At 41.4% G+C, this 20,040-nt stretch overlaps 1 protein-coding gene across 1 annotated transcript; it reads right to left on the bottom strand.

Annotated features, from left to right (window-relative positions):
• Nucleotides 1-2,524: 2,524 nt before the first annotated feature.
• On the bottom strand, nt 2,525-19,964 carry C15H1orf174 (chromosome 15 C1orf174 homolog). Its single transcript, XM_033922936.1, has 5 exons — nt 19,800-19,964; nt 14,462-14,560; nt 9,284-9,721; nt 6,251-6,377; nt 2,525-3,538 (listed from the first exon to the last, which is right to left on the bottom strand). The coding sequence occupies exons 1-4, from the start codon at nt 19,812-19,814 to the stop codon at nt 6,267-6,269; spliced, it is 663 nt and encodes a 220-aa protein (XP_033778827.1). The 5' UTR covers nt 19,815-19,964; the 3' UTR covers nt 2,525-3,538; nt 6,251-6,266.
• Nucleotides 19,965-20,040: the final 76 nt, after the last annotated feature.

Here is a 20,040-nt window from a genome sequence, read left to right as displayed (position 1 = left end):
GCTTTGTGTCGGCTGCCCGAAGATTTTAAATTTCAGCAGCAGGGGTGGGGGTGGTGGTGTAGTGTCAGACACAGAGTCACTGCGGAGCGCATAAAATGGTTGGGGGGGACCTTGTGTTTGACACGTGCTCTATATATATTTATTGTGCTGATCATAATGGAGCTTAGTGCAATTCTATAAAAGGTACGTGCCATAGCTAGAATCAAGCTTAGTGGCCATACACAGCATAACATTTAGGCCAAGGAAAACCAGGCCTAAGTTGTGACAAATCAGGCATATTCTATAACAGTGCATGTAACATTTAGGGACATCCACACCACTATCCACCCCGGGCCATGTCCCTTTTTAAGATTCACGCACTAAAACAGACACGCACCACTTTACATAATGTGCCTACCATGTTGTGTGCATTACAGAATGACAGGGGGACAAATTTTTCCCCGTCCCCGCAGGAACTCAATTTCCCCGTCCCCATGAGTTTTGTCGCTGTCCCATTCCTATAAGCTCAGCCTTAACCGCACAAACCTCAAACACTTATGGTTTGAAAGTGTTTGAGGCTTGTGCAGATGAGGATGGAGCTTAGGCATTGGTGGACTGAGGCATTATGACATCACAATTTGAGCTGTAGAATGTTGCTACTTATGGTTTTAAAGTGTTTGAAGCTTGTGCAGATGAGGATGGAGCTTAGGCATTGGTGGACTGAGGCATTATGACATCACAATTTGAGCTGTAGAATGTTGCTACTTATGGTTTTAAAGTGTTTGAAGCTTGTGCAGATGAGGATGGAGCTTGCAGGAATGGGGCAGGGACAGGAAAAGAACTCGCTGGGACAGGATGGGAAAACAAGTTCCTGCAGAAAAGGGGAAAAATTTGTCCCCGTGTCATTCTCTAGTGTGCGTAACTTCTAATTAGTGCCAATTAGCATCAATTATGAGATGTTAATTACCAATTAACAGTGCCGATTGGTCTTGTTGAACTAGTTGTGCACACAATCAACTGTGTGCGCCAAGTTGTGAGCACAACTTATGGCACTATATACAGAATTTGGGCCTAAGTGAACACTCGCAAACAAAAATCTCCCATAGATCTTAAACTCCAACAGGATGGTTTAGAAAAGGCACAGATTCAAAGGAAAAAATAGCTGGGTTAATTAGAGGCATTTACTAAATTTTAATGCTGGTCTATTTCACAAGAAACCTTTAGTCTAAATGAAGCTTAATCCATGAACTTGTCAGACCACCCAGATGCTATCCGAACATTTTCTGTTAGTTCAATAAAAGCTTTTGGAACCCACCAAGACTCCAGTTTTCTCCAGGACCAACATGATATAAGAAGCGTATTGCAATAAATCCTGACACCCTTTCCCTTTTACAAGATTTGGTTTAAGGTTTAGGTAATGTACATCATACAGAGAGAACCTTGTCTCACACGCTGGCTCCCCAAACACTAAAGACCATCATTTCAAAGCAGTTGCTGTAATGTACCCAACATGTGCACAAATGTTTGCACCATATAGGATGTCATATGATAAAGATCCTTCCAGATCAGCTACTCTTCCTATTGCTTATATGAGCCAGATTGACTGATGGATTTGAGCCTGGTGTTGGACAACCTGTTTGTTTTTGTAATGGTTGATGTTCACAGTGCCTTGGAATAAAAAGCTGCTGCAGTTACTTTTGCTGGGGAAGAGAAGGAAAGATTAGGTTCTTACCTCGGCAATCTTCAAGAATTCACAGGGAATTTATCTCCGTCCCTGCAGATAACTGCAGGAATCCATCCTGTGTCATTCTTTAATATCTATTTCAGCCTCAATCCTTCTACACCAGCTTTTTTCAATACAAGGCTTAGGGATCAGTGGCTGCACTCATTCATACTCTGATTCTTCCCTCTCTCTCCTTAAAGAATGACACGGGGATGGTTTCCCAAGGTTAACCGCGGGGACAAATTCTGTCCCTGTGCCATTCTATAAGGAGACATTATTTTTGAACTTGTGGGTAGTCAAATTCCTTCTCGTGAGAATTTTTGTATAGTCCCCGAGCCCCTGAACTGTTAGTGCAGGCTGTCCAAGTGGGTGGACACCAAAGCAGTCTACCCCTTGGAATGCATCAAGAGTCTGCACTCTCCTGCAGCCAAAGCTGTCTCAAGAGTGGGGTCCTCTGCAGCACCAAAAAGCCTTGCAAATGGTCAGCAAAAAAGAGTGAATTTAATTGAAAAGAAACAAGCAGAAAGAAAAGACAGGCGACTACCACCTCACTTGAAAATGAGGAATTGGAGGACATCCCAGAAGGATGCGAGGCAGAGCAAAAGAATGCTAATGAAGCTCCCAAAAAGAATTCTCAAAAGAAAACCCACAGGTTCAGGAATGGAGTATCTATTGCACTAGAATAGCCTTATTCACATCAACTGCCTGCTCTGAAATTCTTCACTGCATCGCTAATGAAACTGCACGCACCATTATTATGGTATTATTTCAAGGAAACGAAGCAAAGAAACCAACAATAATTTCTCCTTTCACAAACTGAAGCTATGATAAAATGATTTAGTATCAGAAAAGCAAACCAGTTGGCATTTGGCACAAAATAACATTTTAAATACAAAAAGGACTTAAAGCCGATAAAAATTAGCACTATATATAAAAATGTTGCTCAGAGCTGGGAGCCATTTATAGTGTTTGGCACCAGGATCTAAACCCCCGCGCAATGATTTACACCAACTAAAACCTGGTGTAAATTCTCATCCCTAAACTAGGCATGGATTTCCCTTACTCAGTAAAACTACGTGCAAATTCCAGGAACATCCCTGATCCACCCATGGTTGTGCCCCCTTTTCAAATATAAGCAGATCCCGGCACTTAAAGATGTGCATGCAAAGTTTAATACTAATTAGCGCTGATAACTGATTATCAGCACCCAATATTGGCGCTATTGCCTCATTTTAATCAGTTAACCTATGCATGCAATTTTGAGTGTTACATATAGAATTAGGGCAAAAATGCTTTGGGGTTTTTTTTTTGCCAAGATAGAACTGCTGGTAAAATCTGCAGATGATTCCCTCTTGTACTGGTCGACTGGCCCAGGCAGAATTGCTCAATGTGCAGAACTTGCCCATGAGGCAAAAGCAAATGTGAAAATGTTACAGACTTTATAATCTTGCCAATTTTCCCCCATCGTACACACAGTGGCCTGGTCCTGCATCAGAGGGAATGGTATCTATAAAAAGCAGCAAGAATGGCGTCAGGTTCAGTCAGTCTACTGAGATCAGTGGATGACCATCACTCCATTTCCGGATGCATTCTTCAATAAAGTAGAGCTCCTTACAGTTCAGTTACTGAAACAGTTGACGTTAACAATTTAATATAAATTATAGAGATTCTGATATTTTTGTGTTAACTATTTTCAAAACTTATAGAACAGTTTTTGTAAATACACCATATGGAGGATTGCACTAGAAAGAATAGCTTTAAAATCCTTCAGTCATTTCCTTTCAATACTGTGCATCATAAGCAGTATGTTGGGGTCTTCAAAGTCATGTAAAGTACCTAGGAGAGAAAGAAACATTACATTTCAGCTGATGAAATGTGGATTTATAAAATTTATTAAATCATTTTTTATACCAAAGGCAACAAGCATGAATGAAAGCAGAAATCAAAATGGTAAGCATGAGACCAAACAGAATTAAATAGATCAGAGGAGAATGGTTAAAATTATGCATTAACTTAGGCAGTGGATGTGTTAAGACATCTGCCTTCAGGATGGAAGAAATGGTACCAATTGATTTGGACAGTAATATTTCTATGTTGTGGCTATAAAGCAGAATTATTTTGGTAATTATAGAAGTGCTTTCTACTTTTTGCTTAAATGGCAATTATATTAAGTAGTCTAGCATGTCTTCTGCATAAAGATTTTCCAAAGCTCAGTTTTAATTCAATGAGAACCTTTCACTGGGAAATAATTCTGCAGTCCTAAGATATCTGCATGTAAAACCTATGAACCTTGAGGTTCATTTGGCCAGATCAGAGCACCACCTCCACTAGTATGACATGTCTGAAGTGTATTAATGCCCAATAAAGAATGTAGACGCTTGAAGAGTTGGGACATATATTCTTCTTTATTCCAGATGAAAAAGACCCAGCACCAGTGTTTCAGCTTTTAGCCTGCCTCAGGGGTCTTTGAAGTAATCGTACAAATTTCTTTTTCTTGTCCCAATTTTTGATTAAACTGTTTTTCATCTGGAATAAAGACAAATATATGTCCCAGCTTTTCAAGCATCTACATTCTTTATTGGGTGATATTTGATTTGTTGTGTACTTAGAATTCCCTTTCTTTGTGTGTCGTATTGAAGCGTAATAATATCCACATCTGTGAAGTAACGGACATTGAAAGTTAAGACAAGACCATTGTTAATTGAGGATGTCATGGGATTCTTCATGATATACACAAAATGCAGAGAGTAGAGATGTTGCAATGGCCTAAGAAAATGGCATTCCATCCAAGATGCACTTCTCTTTGGTGCACCCAAAACCATTGCTCAGAAGGCAATGTTCAGCACATAAAAATCCTACAACTAAAGCCTGTTTTTGATATTCAGATGCAAAGTGGATAAAAATCAAGGTCTTCTTTTACTGTTACAGCACTAGAGGTTTTTAGCGTGGGCTGGTGAGGTAAATGCTCCAACTCTTATAGAATTCCTATAAGTGTCGGAGCATTTACCTTGCTGGAACATGCTAAAAAAACCTCTAGTGCCAACCCAGCTCAAATGATTTAAGATTTTTTTAAAATTTAAATTGGATTTTTAAAAAAAATAAAATGCTTTAAGGGGAAAATCTATCTAATGAATTTTCTTTTTAAGATACATTATAGTCCAAAAGTTAATCATGAAGTAAGGATTCGGTTTTTTAAATGTAGCACGAGGCTGTATATTCATGCATTTACATTTCTTAGTAATGAATTCCATTAATCCATTCATAATGTCAAAGGCAATTTTCTATCCAGATCATCACATATGCTTGGTTTTGCATTTCTCAAAACTGTGAATTTATGTCTGCAGAAATATCACGTTTCTTCTTTACAGCAAAAATGTTATAAAATATACAGATTTAAGAGAAAGACCTTAACCCCATTGTTCCTTTGCAAATTGATGTACATAAAATCAAGGAGGAGGCAAGCAGTAAAAATGAAAGTGAAACCTTTTGAGCAGAATACTCCACAAGGCTTGGGATCTTTGTGTGTATAGCCTGAGGTTTATCTGGGACTCAAGCAACTGGCACACTCACCCAACTGGCAAATTAAAAAAAAATAAATAAATAAATAAAAAAAATTCCTCCCTCCATCCCCTGAAACAGCAGTGGCAGTGGTCCTGATCAGACAACCTCCCCTCAGTCCCTCCCTACAGCCCCTGAAGCAGAAGCTGTCCTGACCCACCAAACCCTCTCCCTCCCTCTTTCACCCGAAGCGGCGGCTGTCCTGACTTGCCAATCCTCCCTCATTCATTCACCTGAAGCAAAAGTAGTTCTTACCCGCCAACCCTGTTCCCTCCCTCTTCTGAAGTAGCAGCAGCTGTCCTGACCCACCAACCACCCTCCCTCAAAACAGCAGAGGCAGTGCTGGAGAGAGGCTGCTTGGGGTGGGGGGGTAGGGGGTTGATGGGTCAGGACTACTGCTGCTGCTTCAGGTAAGTAAGGGATGTCTTGCAGGCCAGATGCACGTGGAGGGAGGGAGGGCAGACCGGGGGGGAGTGCACCAGAAGTGTGTATGGGGGAAGGAGAGATGGAAGGATGCTGGACCCTTAAAGTAGGGGGGGGCAGTGACCCAGACCAGAAAGGAGTGTAGGAAGGGAGGAACAGATGTTGAACCTACAAATGGGGGTGGGAAGATGATATAAAGAGGAAGAGGTGGGAAACTATTTTTAGAGTAACTCTCAAGCAACTAGAAACTACAGTTATCCAGCATCTACCAATTCCCATGGGTGCCAGATAATAGAGTTTACTGTATTCTCTCCTTGGAGGAAGCAGGCCGTAAAAGACACCATTTGGGAAAATTTTTTCAAATATCTTTATTTATACATAAATAAATAAAATAAATAAATAAATAAATGTTCTTCAAAAAGTTGTAACAATACTAACTCAGAAGAACAAGAACCATGTACAGGATATTATTGTTTTCCAAACAAAGTCTCCTTTCTTTTCTAGCCTGGTAGGGCCAAAAGAAATAAATCAACGACAGAGCTAAGTTTTATATAAAATAAAAGCTACCTGGTCTGCTCTGTGCTTATAAATCATCACCGATATCTTCATCGTCATCTTCCTTTGCTTTAAAGTGAAGTTTCCTGAATTCTCTCCGGCTCATTGAGGCGTGGCTGGGAACAACTGGAGGAATGTCCTTGAGGGATAAAATCAGGACAAATGAAAGTTCTCAGCTGGGTGTGAAAGAAAGGAACATTTACTTTTACTGAGAACTAAATTTAAGTAAATTAAGATTAGTCAGAAAATGTTTTGATTTCTCAGCATTTTCAATAGTGGTTCAGTCATTAATTCTTTCGCAACTGGATTACTGTAACACAGTTTATCTTGGGTGTACTACAAGACTCCTAAAGAGATTACAAACTGTTCAAAATACTGCAGTTAAGAGTTATATGCTCTATTCTCAAATATGAAAGGATTCAATTACATTGGTTACCAATTTCTGCTAGGATAACTTATAAGCTCTATGTATTGGTTTTTAATATTTTACATGGCCTAGCTCCTTATTTGCTGGATTTAGTGTCCTTAATGATTGGTAGACAAGGTCATATACAACAAAGTCAATTCTGTTTACAATTTCCATCACCTAAAACAATTAAGCTATTCTGTTCTTATGTTCTGTCAACTTAGGGCTACTTTTACTTAGCTGCGTTAGGGCATTAACGCGCGGAGTAGCGTGCGCTACAATGCCGCATGCACTAGACGCTAACACCAGCATTGAGTTGGCGCTAGTTCTAGCCTCGTAGCGCGGGGTTAGCATGCTTTAATCTGCTGCGTGCGCTAAAAACGCTAGCGCACCTTACTAAAAGGAGCCCTTAGTGCTTCTTTTAGTTATCAAGCTTCGACTATTTGGAATAAACTTCTCCTTACTGTTAGATCAGAAATTAATTATTTAGTTTTTAGAAAGCTTTTAAAAACAGTTTTGAGCCGATTGTTTTTATGATTTTTTTCAATATTGCCTGTTTAACTGGGTTTGTTTCCAGTCATCTGCTTTATTGTAATCCGCCTGGAACTCATAAGGCGGAATATAAAAAGCTTTGTAATGTAATATAAATTTACATCAAAAGTAGAAAAAAAAAAAAAAATGAAGTTAATTTTAGGAGGCTACTCAAACAAAACAAGTATGAACAAAAATTTTGGAAACTTAGCAAACCAAACCATAAGCAGTAAAACAACATTCACTTCTGTGTGCCTACTGTAGGAAATTTAAAATTTGGATTTCATACTATAGAGTATTTTAATTCAGGTCAGCCCCAGTGTTTGACCAATCTTCTGATTCCCAATTGTCCATTGAGGTTTTCGAGATCTCAAAATCAAAATCAATTTAGTTATGTCACCTCTGTCTAGAGCAGGGGTGTCAAAGTCCCTCCTCGAGGGCCGCAATCCAGTCGGATTTTCAGGATTTCCCCAATGAATATATATAAGATCTATTTGCATGTACCGCTTTCATTGTATGCTAATAGATCTCATGCATATTCATTGAGGAAATCCTGAAAACCCAACTGGATTGCGGCCCTCGAGGAGGGACTTTGACACCCCTGGTCTAGAGCTAGGCTCAACTCCACTCAGGTGTCTGCTTTTTATAATCTTGCTCCAGCATTATGGAATTTCCCTTCCCATCTGTCTCAGACTAGACCCCCAATTCTGTTAAGCAGGGTCTGAAAATCAATTAATTTTTTTAGCTTTTTAATTTCTGGGATACTCAATTTGTCTTCAGGTTGGTTATACTATATGGTCTCCATCCTTTTAGTCCATAAGCCATTATTATGATGGACTTGGGAAAATTCTCTGCTCAAGAATCTTACTGTTACTGCAACAGATTCATCCATCATTGCTGGCATAGAGGAACATTTCTAACATTTAATGCTATGTTTTGCCATACTATGCCCATCATGTTATATCTCACCATATCATGTTTTTGTCATTTACCGTGCTTTGTTAACTATGTTTTGTCATTTTTGGCAGACAATGTCCTGCCATGTCATGCTTGTCATCACTTTGTATAAATACACTTTAATATGTATATAAACTTATATATCATCCTCCCAGAACGGGTTACAAAACTAACTAACTAAAATAATGCTGAAAAAGAACGACAAGTATCTAAAAAAGCAGAATAAGAAAGATCTGTTTCAAGATTATCTAGCCAATGATTCCAGAATGCTGGACCAGCATATGAAAAGCTCTGGATCTGGAAAAGGAAAGTCTCGCTAGGCTAGATAGCTGAAGCTAAGTTGTAATTTTTTTTGCAATAAGAGCAGTGATCTTGATGAGACATATTTAAGAGAGTCAAATATAGTGCTTTGAAAACTAAGCACAATAGCTTGAAGTACATGCGTTTAGAAATAGGTAACCAATGTAGCTGGTACAAAACTAACGTAATATGATCAGATTGCTTAGCTCTACAAATGAGCCTGGCAGCCGTGTTCTGAACGAGCTGCAAGTGCTGAATATGTAAGGGCTGAAAATTTACTTTACAGAAACCCATAAAAAGAGAATAAAAAGCAAACACTAATTTTGTCAAATTTTCAAGTTAAAATGGGGTTTTAATTGATGAAGCATTCGTAAATAAACATGATTTAACCACATGGCCTGAGGTTTAAAACTGTTATCACGAGTTCCTAGTGTAGTTATACTATTAAACGCCAGCATCTGATTACCAAGTTGAAGTACCAATCTCAAGTTTCTTTGCTTACATGAACACTAGAAAGAAGATATTTCAACATTTAAAACCACATGATTTCCCAGACATCCAACTTATTAAACCCTAACAAATAACCAACCCTAAACTCTTCTTCCCTACTAGTATTCCTTAACTCTCCTCCCTTCCCCATCCTCTCCCCTTTGCCTCTTCTATTAAACTTTCTACTGTGTAAGCGTCCCCTAAATTGTAACTTCCTGGAAATGTCCAGTTACCTTATACTGTAATCCACTTAGAACTGCAAGGTACAGGCGGAATATAAGTCACTAATGTAATGTAAATCAGACCATTTCTAAGCTTAATACTTTAGCAACAAAATTCTTCAAAGATACATTTTTTTTTACCTGCATAAGATCGGCATTTTCAAAAAACCGTCCCAAAGGCATGGGCTGGTTACTGTCCTCATCCAAGAAAACACTGTTCTCCAAGTTGGTGACATTCAGCAACACATTTCCTTCACCACTGTTGTTTTGTGAGGCACGCTGGCCAAGGCTGGTATGATCAAATCCTACTTTCCTATCAGCCGGCAGCACCCTTTCAGTCTTTGGCAAGCAGCTGCTACTCGTCTGAACTGGTCTGGTCACAGAAGCACGGCTCTCTCTCTTTGGAATCATTTTCCCTTTTTCCTCTGTTGTCATGCTGCTCTCTCCAGGATGAGCTGCATGCTGTTCTGCAGAATCTCTGCTTGCACACACAAGCTCCTGTAAGTCCACTTTAACCACTGAGCTCTTCTCACATTTTACCTTTTTGAGAGGATGTTTCTCACTTTTGTGTGACGCCGCCTAAACATTTTATAAGAAAGATTTATCGGTCAGAACTGGAACAAACAATTGTTTAGCCCCAAAAGGATCATTAACATTCTCAGCTTATAAATATCCTATTTATAAAAGGTACTCGAGGGGGAATTGTAAAACTGGTGCCTATACTTAGGCACCTAAGTTAATTGAAGAACGCCGTTAGAAATGGCAAAGAAACTGCGAGGTTGAAGTGCCTATCAGCACCTAAATAAAAGGCGCCAGAATCACACCTACATAGTAGGCGCTTTAGGCTGTCGAACACCGAAGTAGGCATGGCCAAAGCCAGAGGTAGCATTAGGCAGCTTAAAGTTCCTATGAAGGCGCGATTTAAGCAAACATAGGCACCGGAAATGTAAGCCCGGAAAATCCTGGCCTACATTTCCAGCGCTTAATCTTTCCTGTAGGTGCAATTCTGAAATAAGCGCTAATGCGTGATTGACAGCTCCTCTGAATCACCCCACAGATCAGGGTCCCTCACTTGAAAGCTACGGTCCCGTGACTCCGGTGTGGAGGGTTCTAGGTGTTGAATTTTGTGAGTCGACTTACCAGACCTCTGAGAAACGGTACCGGGAGATGTCATCGGGTGTGCCGGTGCCGAAGTTTGCACCGCCTGGTGTAAAGACCTCGGTTCCGGAGCTAAAACTGGCATGGATACCGAGGAAGCTGTTTGTACCGGTACCGACAAAGTGGATGCCGATAAAAGAGGCTATTCCACTGCCGGTACCAGTAGCTCAGACCGGACCGGGACTGGAAGGCTCGGTGTCAGAAGAGCAGGCAGGAGCTGCTGCAATTGCTCTTTGAGCTGTACTTGCAGGACGGCGGCAATTCGCTCGTCCAGCGAAGGCACCGATACCGCTTTTTTCTTCTGCGGTACCTTTGGTGCCGCTCTACACTCCGAAGAGGAACCCGAGGTCGAAGGGCTAACCTCAATCGGAGCGGAGCGCTTCCGCGGGCGCCTCGAGGTCGGCAGGATTGGGCTCGCTGCCACTGAGACCGGAGGACGCTCCAGCGGGGAAGGCTTCTTAGCCGGCTTACCTGAGGGGCGCGGCGTCGATGAGGTAGGTGCCGACTGTGTCGGGGCCGAAGTCGGGACCGGTGCCGCCGAATCCGACATCTCGGTACCAAATAAAAGTTGCTGTTGGATCTGGCGGTTTTTTAACGTTCTCTTTTTTAGAGTGGCACAGCGGGTGCAGGTGGACGCCCGATGGTCAGGACCCAGGCACTGTAAGCACCAGTTGTGTGGGTCAGTGAGGGAAATGGGCCTTGCGCACCGCTGGCACTTCTTAAAACCGGGTTGGGGGGGCATGAACGTGAAAACGGCTTCTGCCAAATCGAAGGCCGAGGCCTCGATGGTGGCAGCAGGCCCCGCCGGGGTGAACCTGAAAAAGAGAGGGAAAAAAAGAGAATTTTTTTTTTTTTTTAATATTATAAAAAAAGAAAAGAAAAAAGGGAAATACAAATTCCGAAAAGGTTTACGCGAGCGGGAAGGCGAATGAGAAAAAAGTTTTCAACAGCCGTTGAAAATGCGTCTTCTTAGCTCCGCGGAAACTAAGAAACTGGGCACCGCGCGCCTCCGTCGGGCGGGAAGGCACTCGCGCGTGCGCGGTGCGGCCTGCTAGAACTTTCCAAGTTCTTAGAGTGCAATCACTCTAAAATTGTCCGTACCGGGGCTCCGTCGGTGCCGTCACCCATCAGTCAAGAATATGCTGCCTGCTTGTGCTGGGATAAAAATGTAATAAAAATGGATAAGAATAAAGCTAAAATGGCGTAGGGAACAAAATTTAGACTAAGCACAACTTCTTGGGTCTTGGTTTTATTCCTAATCTAATCAGTATTCTTATATTCTGCTGCTTTTCAATTCAGATTCAGAGTGGATTACAAGAGAAACCTTAAATTAAAGAGGAACAAGTATACTTAAATCATTACACCAAAAGTTAAAATCAAGAGTAACATTTTTCAAAAAAATAGGTCTTTAAAACTTTGCAAAAAATATATGAATCTAAGATTCTTATTTCTTCTTTTTTTAATGCTTATCCAATTTGAAGTTTCATTTATGCAAATGTACAAGATTAGAAAATACAATTCAACAGAAACCTAACTCTTTAGAGCTTGGAAAATTTTCATTTTCCCCCTTCTCCCCACCCCCAACACTAGTAGCAAAATCCAACTATTGGAGAGAAAAACATAACGCATATAAGGCCTCTACAAATTCAATAAATGACTGCAGTCAGTTGGTGCAAACGACTTCCAAAAGGGTTCCCAGGTAAACTAATGTTCGCCCACCAGGGGAATCCACGTCAAATATCATCTTTCCATCTGAAGGAGTTGAATCATAACTGATCTCCAGTCTTCTACAGAAGGGGATTCTGCATCCAGCCATCACAATAATATGGCTTTTTTAATCTAACAATACAGCTCTTTTTAAGACGTTTCTCATGTCTTTCGGCACAGGTGCCACAACAGGACAAGTAGGAAATAGAGAATGACGCGGGAACTCATTTCCCCGTCCCTGCCCCATTCCTGCAAACTCCATCCTATCTGCACAAGCCTCAAATACTTTAAAAATCATACATGATCGAGGCTTGTGCAGTTAAGGCGGAGCTTACGGGAATGGGACAGGGACAGTGACAGTGACAAAACTCACAGGGACGGGATGGGGAAGTTGAGTTCCTATGGAGATGGGGAAAAAAATTGTCTCCATGTCATTCTCTAGCAGAAAACAATATCTGTGGTGACAGAATACGAGCATTCCAAAGGGCAGAAATACATACCAAAATCCTTCTCCAAAACGTCTGAATTACCCTGCAGGAATAAAACAAATGGCCTAAAGAGGCCTCCTCCTGCTTGCATTTTGGACACTTAGAATCATTCCGTAACCAAATTTGTTGAGCATGCTTGGGAGATATGTATAGTTTCATTGTCGTTTTAAAACCTAGTTCCTAGTAGGGAATTGACAATTTCATTGTAGACAAGACTTTAAATGCATTTGTATGGTCTCAGTTGAAATGACAGCCTCCAAGTCCTGTGACCACTGTTGGATGAGATGAAATAACCAAAGTTCATCAACATTTCCTGTAAGAATTTGTGATGGAAACCCAAGGAGATACCCTGTTGAGCGTAAGATTTTTATTTCTAATGGAAAACTTCCATGTCTGACAGTATGATAACAAAAGGATTGTACCAGTTGACACTTCCTAATTACCCCAAAAACAATTGGAAACTGAAGTTTAAAACTACAGTTACTCTATGTCGTAACAAAATGAGATGAATCACATAAGAGATGTTGTTTAGGAGCATTACCATGTAAAGCCTTATGTACTAGACAAGATACCTTACACTTAATCCTGCATCCAATTGGAATCCTAGCTCTCTTCACATTTTATTTAAAAAAATTTCATACTTTTGGAACAAAAGCCAGGCAGCTTTTATCAAGGCCACACGAAAAACAAAAACTCCTTTCTTGAGTCTTTGAACTGTTTATAATACATGCCTTAATAAGCATCTGCCTACACGGGGTTCTGATAGGGAGCATTCTTATTTTATGGTGAAGTGGCTACATCTTTGAACTATAAAAAGTGATCCTCGGGCATGAAAGCTCAGTGTGAAAACAAGTTGTTAAATCATTCCTCTCTCTCTGACTACCAAGTGGATCACATACAAATAGTACTGCAGCTTTGACAGAATACAGTGCTCCCCCGGTCATTTGCGGTCGGTGATTCGTGGTCCCAGCCATTCGTGGTATTTTCTGACCGCGAATGACTGGGCAGCCGGAAAGCCAGCTAGTGAAGGAAATCACTCGCGGTATGCTCAGACCGCCTCTTCCTGTACTAAAGTTGTGCCTCTCAAATCAGGAGCTGCGTGATACTATTTATTGGATGATTTGAGCACCGGCATTTACACCAGGTTTAAAAGAAGTTTCAAAGGCCTCCAATGAATCAAAAGAAATGCTGCTCCTAAAACACACTCCCAAAAGCATTAATTACTTAGGCCCTGATTCTGTAAATAGCTCCTTACGTGGCCAGTGCCTCAAAAAAAACGGCACCAGCTGCGTGCAGAATCGCAGCTAACGGTGCCTAAGGAAAAAACTTAGGCGCCGGTACTGTAGGCCAGGGTTTTAAAGGTCTACTTTTCCAGTGACTAAGTTTTACGGAGAATCATGCATAGCAGCACCTAAGGTCATCTCCACCCCCCTAACCACGTGATGCTGTAAGTCTGGGGTCTTAAACTCGTGGCCCGGTGGCCACATGCAGCCCACCAGGTACTATTTTGAGGCCCTCAGTATGTTTATCATAATCACAAAAGTAAAATGAAACAGTTTCTTGATCATATGTCTCTTTACCTATAAATGACATTATTATTATTAAGACTTAGCCAAAAGGAAAGATTTATAAACTGTAAAGAGTTTTACCTCATGCAAAATTGTCATTTCTTTAATAAAACATGAACTATTTTTTCTGAGGCCCTCCAAGTACCTACAAATCCAAAATGTGGCCCTGCAAAGGATTGGAGTTGGAGACCACTGCTGTAGGTGCAATTCCAGCACTTTTTTTTTTAAACAAGATTTTAGACGGTTTTAAATGGTCTGATTTACCATCACACCAATTAAAACAATAATTTGACTCGTCTGTGAAAAGAAAAATGTTAGCTATGAGTCCATTATATGTGGCTCTGATACAAACTTGCACTTCTAAGCATTAGGCAATGGTAAGACTAACTATCCTTTACCAGGCACACTGTTCTTGTAGAAGGACAAAGTTCGCTCTCCTGATCTTCTCTGCAGGTTCTGTTCTTCTGGCGTGCAGAGGATCGCCCACCGCCTCTAAACTGAACCAAATACATAAATGTATCACATATTGTTAGATATAAACGTTTTGGTCAGAGGATTCAAAACTTGCATTGTACAACCATTATAATTTACATTTACAAACAATTTCTTTAAAAAAAACAACAACAACTTTTTGTCTAAACCAAGGGGGTTCTCAGAACAGATTTCAAGACACACTCAGCCAGGGAGGTTTTCAGCATGCCCACAATGAATATACATGAGAAATATGCATGATTCTCTCATGCATATTCATTGTGGGCATCCTGAAAAACTGCCTGTCACATTTTTAGGACTCATCTCTGCGGGCTATGTCTAGGACAGGACTAATGTAGAAACTGAATAATAGGGAGAGTAGTAGAGCCCCTTGTGGAACACCGTATTTGATCGGCTTTGGCTTCAATAGCGAATCGTTGAACAGTACGCTTTAGGATCTATTATTCAGGAAGGAGGTGAACCATCGAAACGCAACGTTTCAGATTCCAATTTCAGAGAGCCACGCATTGAGGAGAGGATAGATAGTCAATTGGGTTGAACACCGTGCTGAGATCCAGGCAGCACCAATAGGACATTACTACCCTTATCCATGAGTTTCTAGCAGTCATTGATGTCGAGAATATCTACCTTTCATAGGTGCAAAAGCTAAGCATGTGTGTAAAAAATGTGATTGTGATTAATTATTAATCGTATGCAGTCTACTTTCTGTCTCCTTCATCCCACATGGTCTGGCGTGCCTCCCTCCTCTCCCAGATGCAATGCAGCTCGCTCTTTCCCCCACCTTGAACACCTTTAAAGTTTGAAGAAAGTCTTGGCCCTGCAGCACCAGAGGCATCGTACAGAAAGGCTGCCTGCACCAGACTTTCCCTCTGAGTTGGCCCGCCCCTTCTGAAAACAGGTCGCTGAGTCACAAGGGGTGGGCCATGATCAAGTCTCTAAGCAATCTAATTATATATTGTGTATGATATTGTGTTAGATGGATTGGTCTGGCCATTTTGCATATCAAGTTAAAAGGATGACCTTCACATAAATCTCAGTGTCAGCCTATGCTGTTTAGTGTGTAGTTAAACTAAAAATGACATTGACAGCATAGTGTTGATTTCACCTATTCATCTAAATTAATGAACTTCAAAACTCAGCTGAAACCTTAATACAAGTATATAACCACTTGTTCACAGCACACACACACACATACACACACACACACAAGAACATAAGCAATGCCTCTGCTGGGTCAGACCTGAGGTCCATCGTGCCCAGCAGTCCGCTCACGCGGCGGCCCAACAGGTCCAGGACCTGTGCAGTAATCCTCTATCCCCTTTTCCAGCAGGAAATTGTCCAATCCTTTCTTGAACCCCAGTACCGTACTCTGCCCTATTACGCTCTCTGGAAGCGCATTCCACGGTCCACCACACGTTGGGTAAAGAAGAACTTCCTAGCATTCATTTTGAATATGTCCCCTTTCAACTTTTCTGAATGCCCTCTTGTTCTTTTATTATTCGAAAGTTTGAAGAATCTGTCCCTCTCTACTCTCTCTATGCCCTTCATGATCTTGTAAGTCTCTGTCATATCCCCTCTAAGTCTCCTCTTCTCCAGGGAAAAGAGACCCAGTTTCTCCAATCTCTCAGGTTTTCCATCCCCTTTATCAGACGCGTCGCTCTCCTCTGAACTCTCTCGAGTAACGCCATGTCCTTCTTAAGGTACGGCGACCAATATTGGACGCAGTACTCCAGATGCAGGATAACTTCTTTTGTTCTGGTTGTAATACCCTTCTTGATTATGCCTAGCATTCTGTTTGCCTTCTTAGCGGTTGCTGCGCACTGTGCCGTTGGCTTCATTACTTCCAAAGAGTAATACAAACCGGCTGCCGGTACTTGCTCCCAATGCCGCTTCTTATGGACTTTCAATTGTTCCTGTTAGTGTTCTATTTCTTTGGCCCCATAATTGATCGCGCTCTAAATAATGGGGTCCTTTTACTAAGGCGCGCTAGCCGTTTTAGTGTATGCTAAACGCTAACGCGTCCATTATAGTATATGATGCATTAGCGCTTAGCGTGCATGCTAATACGGCTAGCGTGCTTAGTAAAAGGACCCTAATATTAATTATCTGGTGGTAATTGCACCTTTGTAGATTTTTTTCCTTTTTCAATTTAATCCATATTCAAGTAACATATTTAAATATAAAGATAAGCAAAAGTCTATAAATAAATAAATAATTTTTAAAACACACCTTTCATGACTTAAGTAGAAAATCTAATTTCAGTTTATCCTCAGAAACACAAGAAAGGATAGGAAATAAAGTGCCTAAGATCTAAGTACTTAATATCCTGTTCAAGGATTTCAAGTATGTGAATCACCATAGCAATAAGTTTTCGCATTTCAAGGATATCTTATGTTTTCCCTGTACAGGAAAGCAGATATGGATCAGAGTCTTAGTGAAGTGCTCATTCTGTGGGGTGCAAAACAATTACCTTCGATTACTTTAATCTATCTCCCGTTTTTACATTCAAAATGTTTATTTTATGCTTTATTACTGCTACTAGCTTTAAACATATAAAATCATGAAAATCTTTCTCTAGTTGCCAGAAAACTGTTGGCATCTGATGATCCAAGGAAATTTATTTATTAAAAAGACTTGTAGCCTGCATATCAACCATCTATGCGGATAACCACCATACTTACATAATTAAAACAAAACAAAACATTACATACATAATAAATCAGAACATAGCAGATTATTAAAATAACAGCATACAAACAACTTACACATGTGCCTTAAAATAAAAAGCCAAGTAATTACAAGATTATAAAGTAACCAAATTTGAAAAGGGAACTGGAAAAAAATAGGCTTTCAAACTTTTCCAAAATGGCAAACCCCCCCCCCCCCCCAAAAAAAAAAACAAACAAACAAACAACAAACCACACCACCCAAAAAAAACAGAGGTCAGACGAATAGAATCTGGAACAGAGTTCCATAGTAAAGGTCTGGCTACTTGGAACATACGTGATCGATTTGCAGCTTTGACGACAGAGCGAAGAGTGGGAACAGCCAAAAAAGCTGTCTTGTGATCTCAAAGAACGAGAAGGCACATAAGTCTGCAGCAGAGAAGCAGTCATAAATATACATGCACACAGACAAATATAAGAACTATTACACACTTGCCCTTTTACAAACTTTTAACCATGCATATCATATATACTCAAATAAAAACCAATTAATTCGAATAGAAACCAAGGGTTTATAGTCAAGTGCTGTCCGGGTTGGATTTTTACCACTGTATTTTTTATCATTGTACTTTTTTCATTGAATTTTCATGTTTTTATATGTCAGTTTATAATAAATTATCTCCAGAACATCTATATCCACAGTTTTTTGTTTTCAGCTGTATACCCACCCACCCCTCTTGAACCTAAAGCTGGTCTCTCTCTCCCTGGGTCCACCTTAAATCCTGGTGGTCCAGTGATGTGGTGAGCCAAGCTGGGAAGGGAGCAATCCCTTCCTCTCCCGAGGTGAGGTGTAGGGTCCTGACAGATGGAACTTGACCCGACATCTCACCTAAGGGGATGGAGGGATCGCTCCTGTCCCAGCTTGGCTCGCACCACTGGACCACTAAGATTTAAGGTGGCCCCGCATATAAACTGAGTCCCATTTTTTAACCATTTTTTTGGCCCAAATATCTTAGTTTATATTAAGAGTATATAGTAGATCTGAACAAAGACTTGTAAACACCCCACCAACATATCTCACTAAATAAATATCCTGTACCCATGTATACCACCCACATTCCCCTACTACAGACGTGAAAATAACCTTCCACCCACTAAAACATAATGAACCCAGTTGCGTATTCTTACAGATACATTCCACCCACTTAACACTGTCCACATGTACAAGACCCTCACCAACTTAAGTGCCAGAATGCGCTGTGTTTACTTACATAGTAATACTCAAACACAACTTACTTCCTCCGCCAGCACTCAATTCACATTCCCCCCTTCCCATTATCATGAATTCACACACACACATTCTTATACACTACACATCCCAAACACACTACAGTCATCCCTCTGACATCCAACCATACATCTCTACATAATATATAGATAGAATACCATGCGTTAATATCACAGTGCAAAAGAATTGGACTCTGATCAATATTTTCATAAATATTAAGCTGATATGGGGGGGGGGGGGGAGGGAGCCAAAATTTTTAGTCCACAGACCAAAAAATTGGGAAAGATACAGAGAGCTTGAGGGAGTGGTGGTGGCAAGTAGCACCTAAGATTACAGTCAAACAACTCATTGCCAGAGGATGCGATTAACAGCAGTTAATGTAGCTGGGTTTAAAAGAGGTTTGGAAAAGTTCATGGAGAAAAGTCCACAATCCTCTTATCGAGACAGACAGCGGCGTAACTGTGCCGTTCACCCCCTTTCACCCACACACCTCTTCAACTCTTTGCCAGCAGCGAGCATCTCCTACCTGCTGTTTACACAGGCTAACTTAGCTCTCTCTCTCTCCGACATCCCTTCCAGGTCTGGTGACCAGGAAGTGATGTCAAAAGGAGAGAAGAGGCGAGCGGTGGTAGGTAGGTAGGAGATGCTCCTGGCAAAGATTTGAAGAGGTGGGTGGAAAGGAGAAGAGGTGCCGGGGCGCCCACAAGATGGTGCCCAGGGGCAATACGCCTCCCTCCCCCACTGCAGACAGACATGGGAGTAGCCATTAATCGATTACTATCCTTCGGGATTCTAGAATCTTGTTACCCTTTGGCATTCCGGAATCTTATTATTATTTGTGATCCTGTATGGAACGTTGCTACAATTTGTGTTGTTTTTTTTTTTTTTTGCCAGGTACTTGTGACCTGGATGGGCCACTGTGGAGAGATACTGGGACCACTGGTCTGACCCAGTATGGCTATCCTTGTTCTTCTACCCCGTTTTCGTGACGGGAAAGCACCTCCAAAATAGTGATTCACTCTGGCACCAATTGCCACCACAAATCTAGAACCTAATAATTAGGCAGAAGTTCTGCCGGCAGCGGGGGCGCAAAGCCAGCGAGCTTTCGGGGGAGTTACTGTCCCTCAGGGCTCCCAAAAGGGGAAAAACAAGCGACCCCCCCCCGCCCCCCCGCCACTGTGTAGCCAAAAAAAACAAAACGACTTCCATTTCGTTCACCTAAAATGCAATTCGCCGCGAGAGACCGTTTGTAGGCCCGACCGCGCCCCGTGCCAGGGCTCCGCTCCTCACCTTTCTGCTCCTCATGAAGGGAACAGGACGAGCCGCTCCGCCGGTCTCTAAGCTATTACCCGACGCGACCAGCGGCCGGCGACGCCGATTGCGTCAGGTGGAAAGGGGCGTGACCCGACGTCTATCCCGCCCAGAGGCGCCCTTTTCAGGCTCCCTTCCGTCCCAACCAATAGTTAAGGTCGTTGGTGACGCTAAATACGTAAGTAAACGGCTGGGGGTACAGAGCCTTAACTGTTCGCCC

Source organism: Geotrypetes seraphini, chromosome 15 (assembly GCF_902459505.1).
Source record: "Geotrypetes seraphini chromosome 15, aGeoSer1.1, whole genome shotgun sequence".
Classification (NCBI taxonomy): domain Eukaryota; kingdom Metazoa; phylum Chordata; class Amphibia; order Gymnophiona; family Dermophiidae; genus Geotrypetes; species Geotrypetes seraphini.
This window is presented reverse-complemented; position numbering and strand designations above follow the sequence as displayed.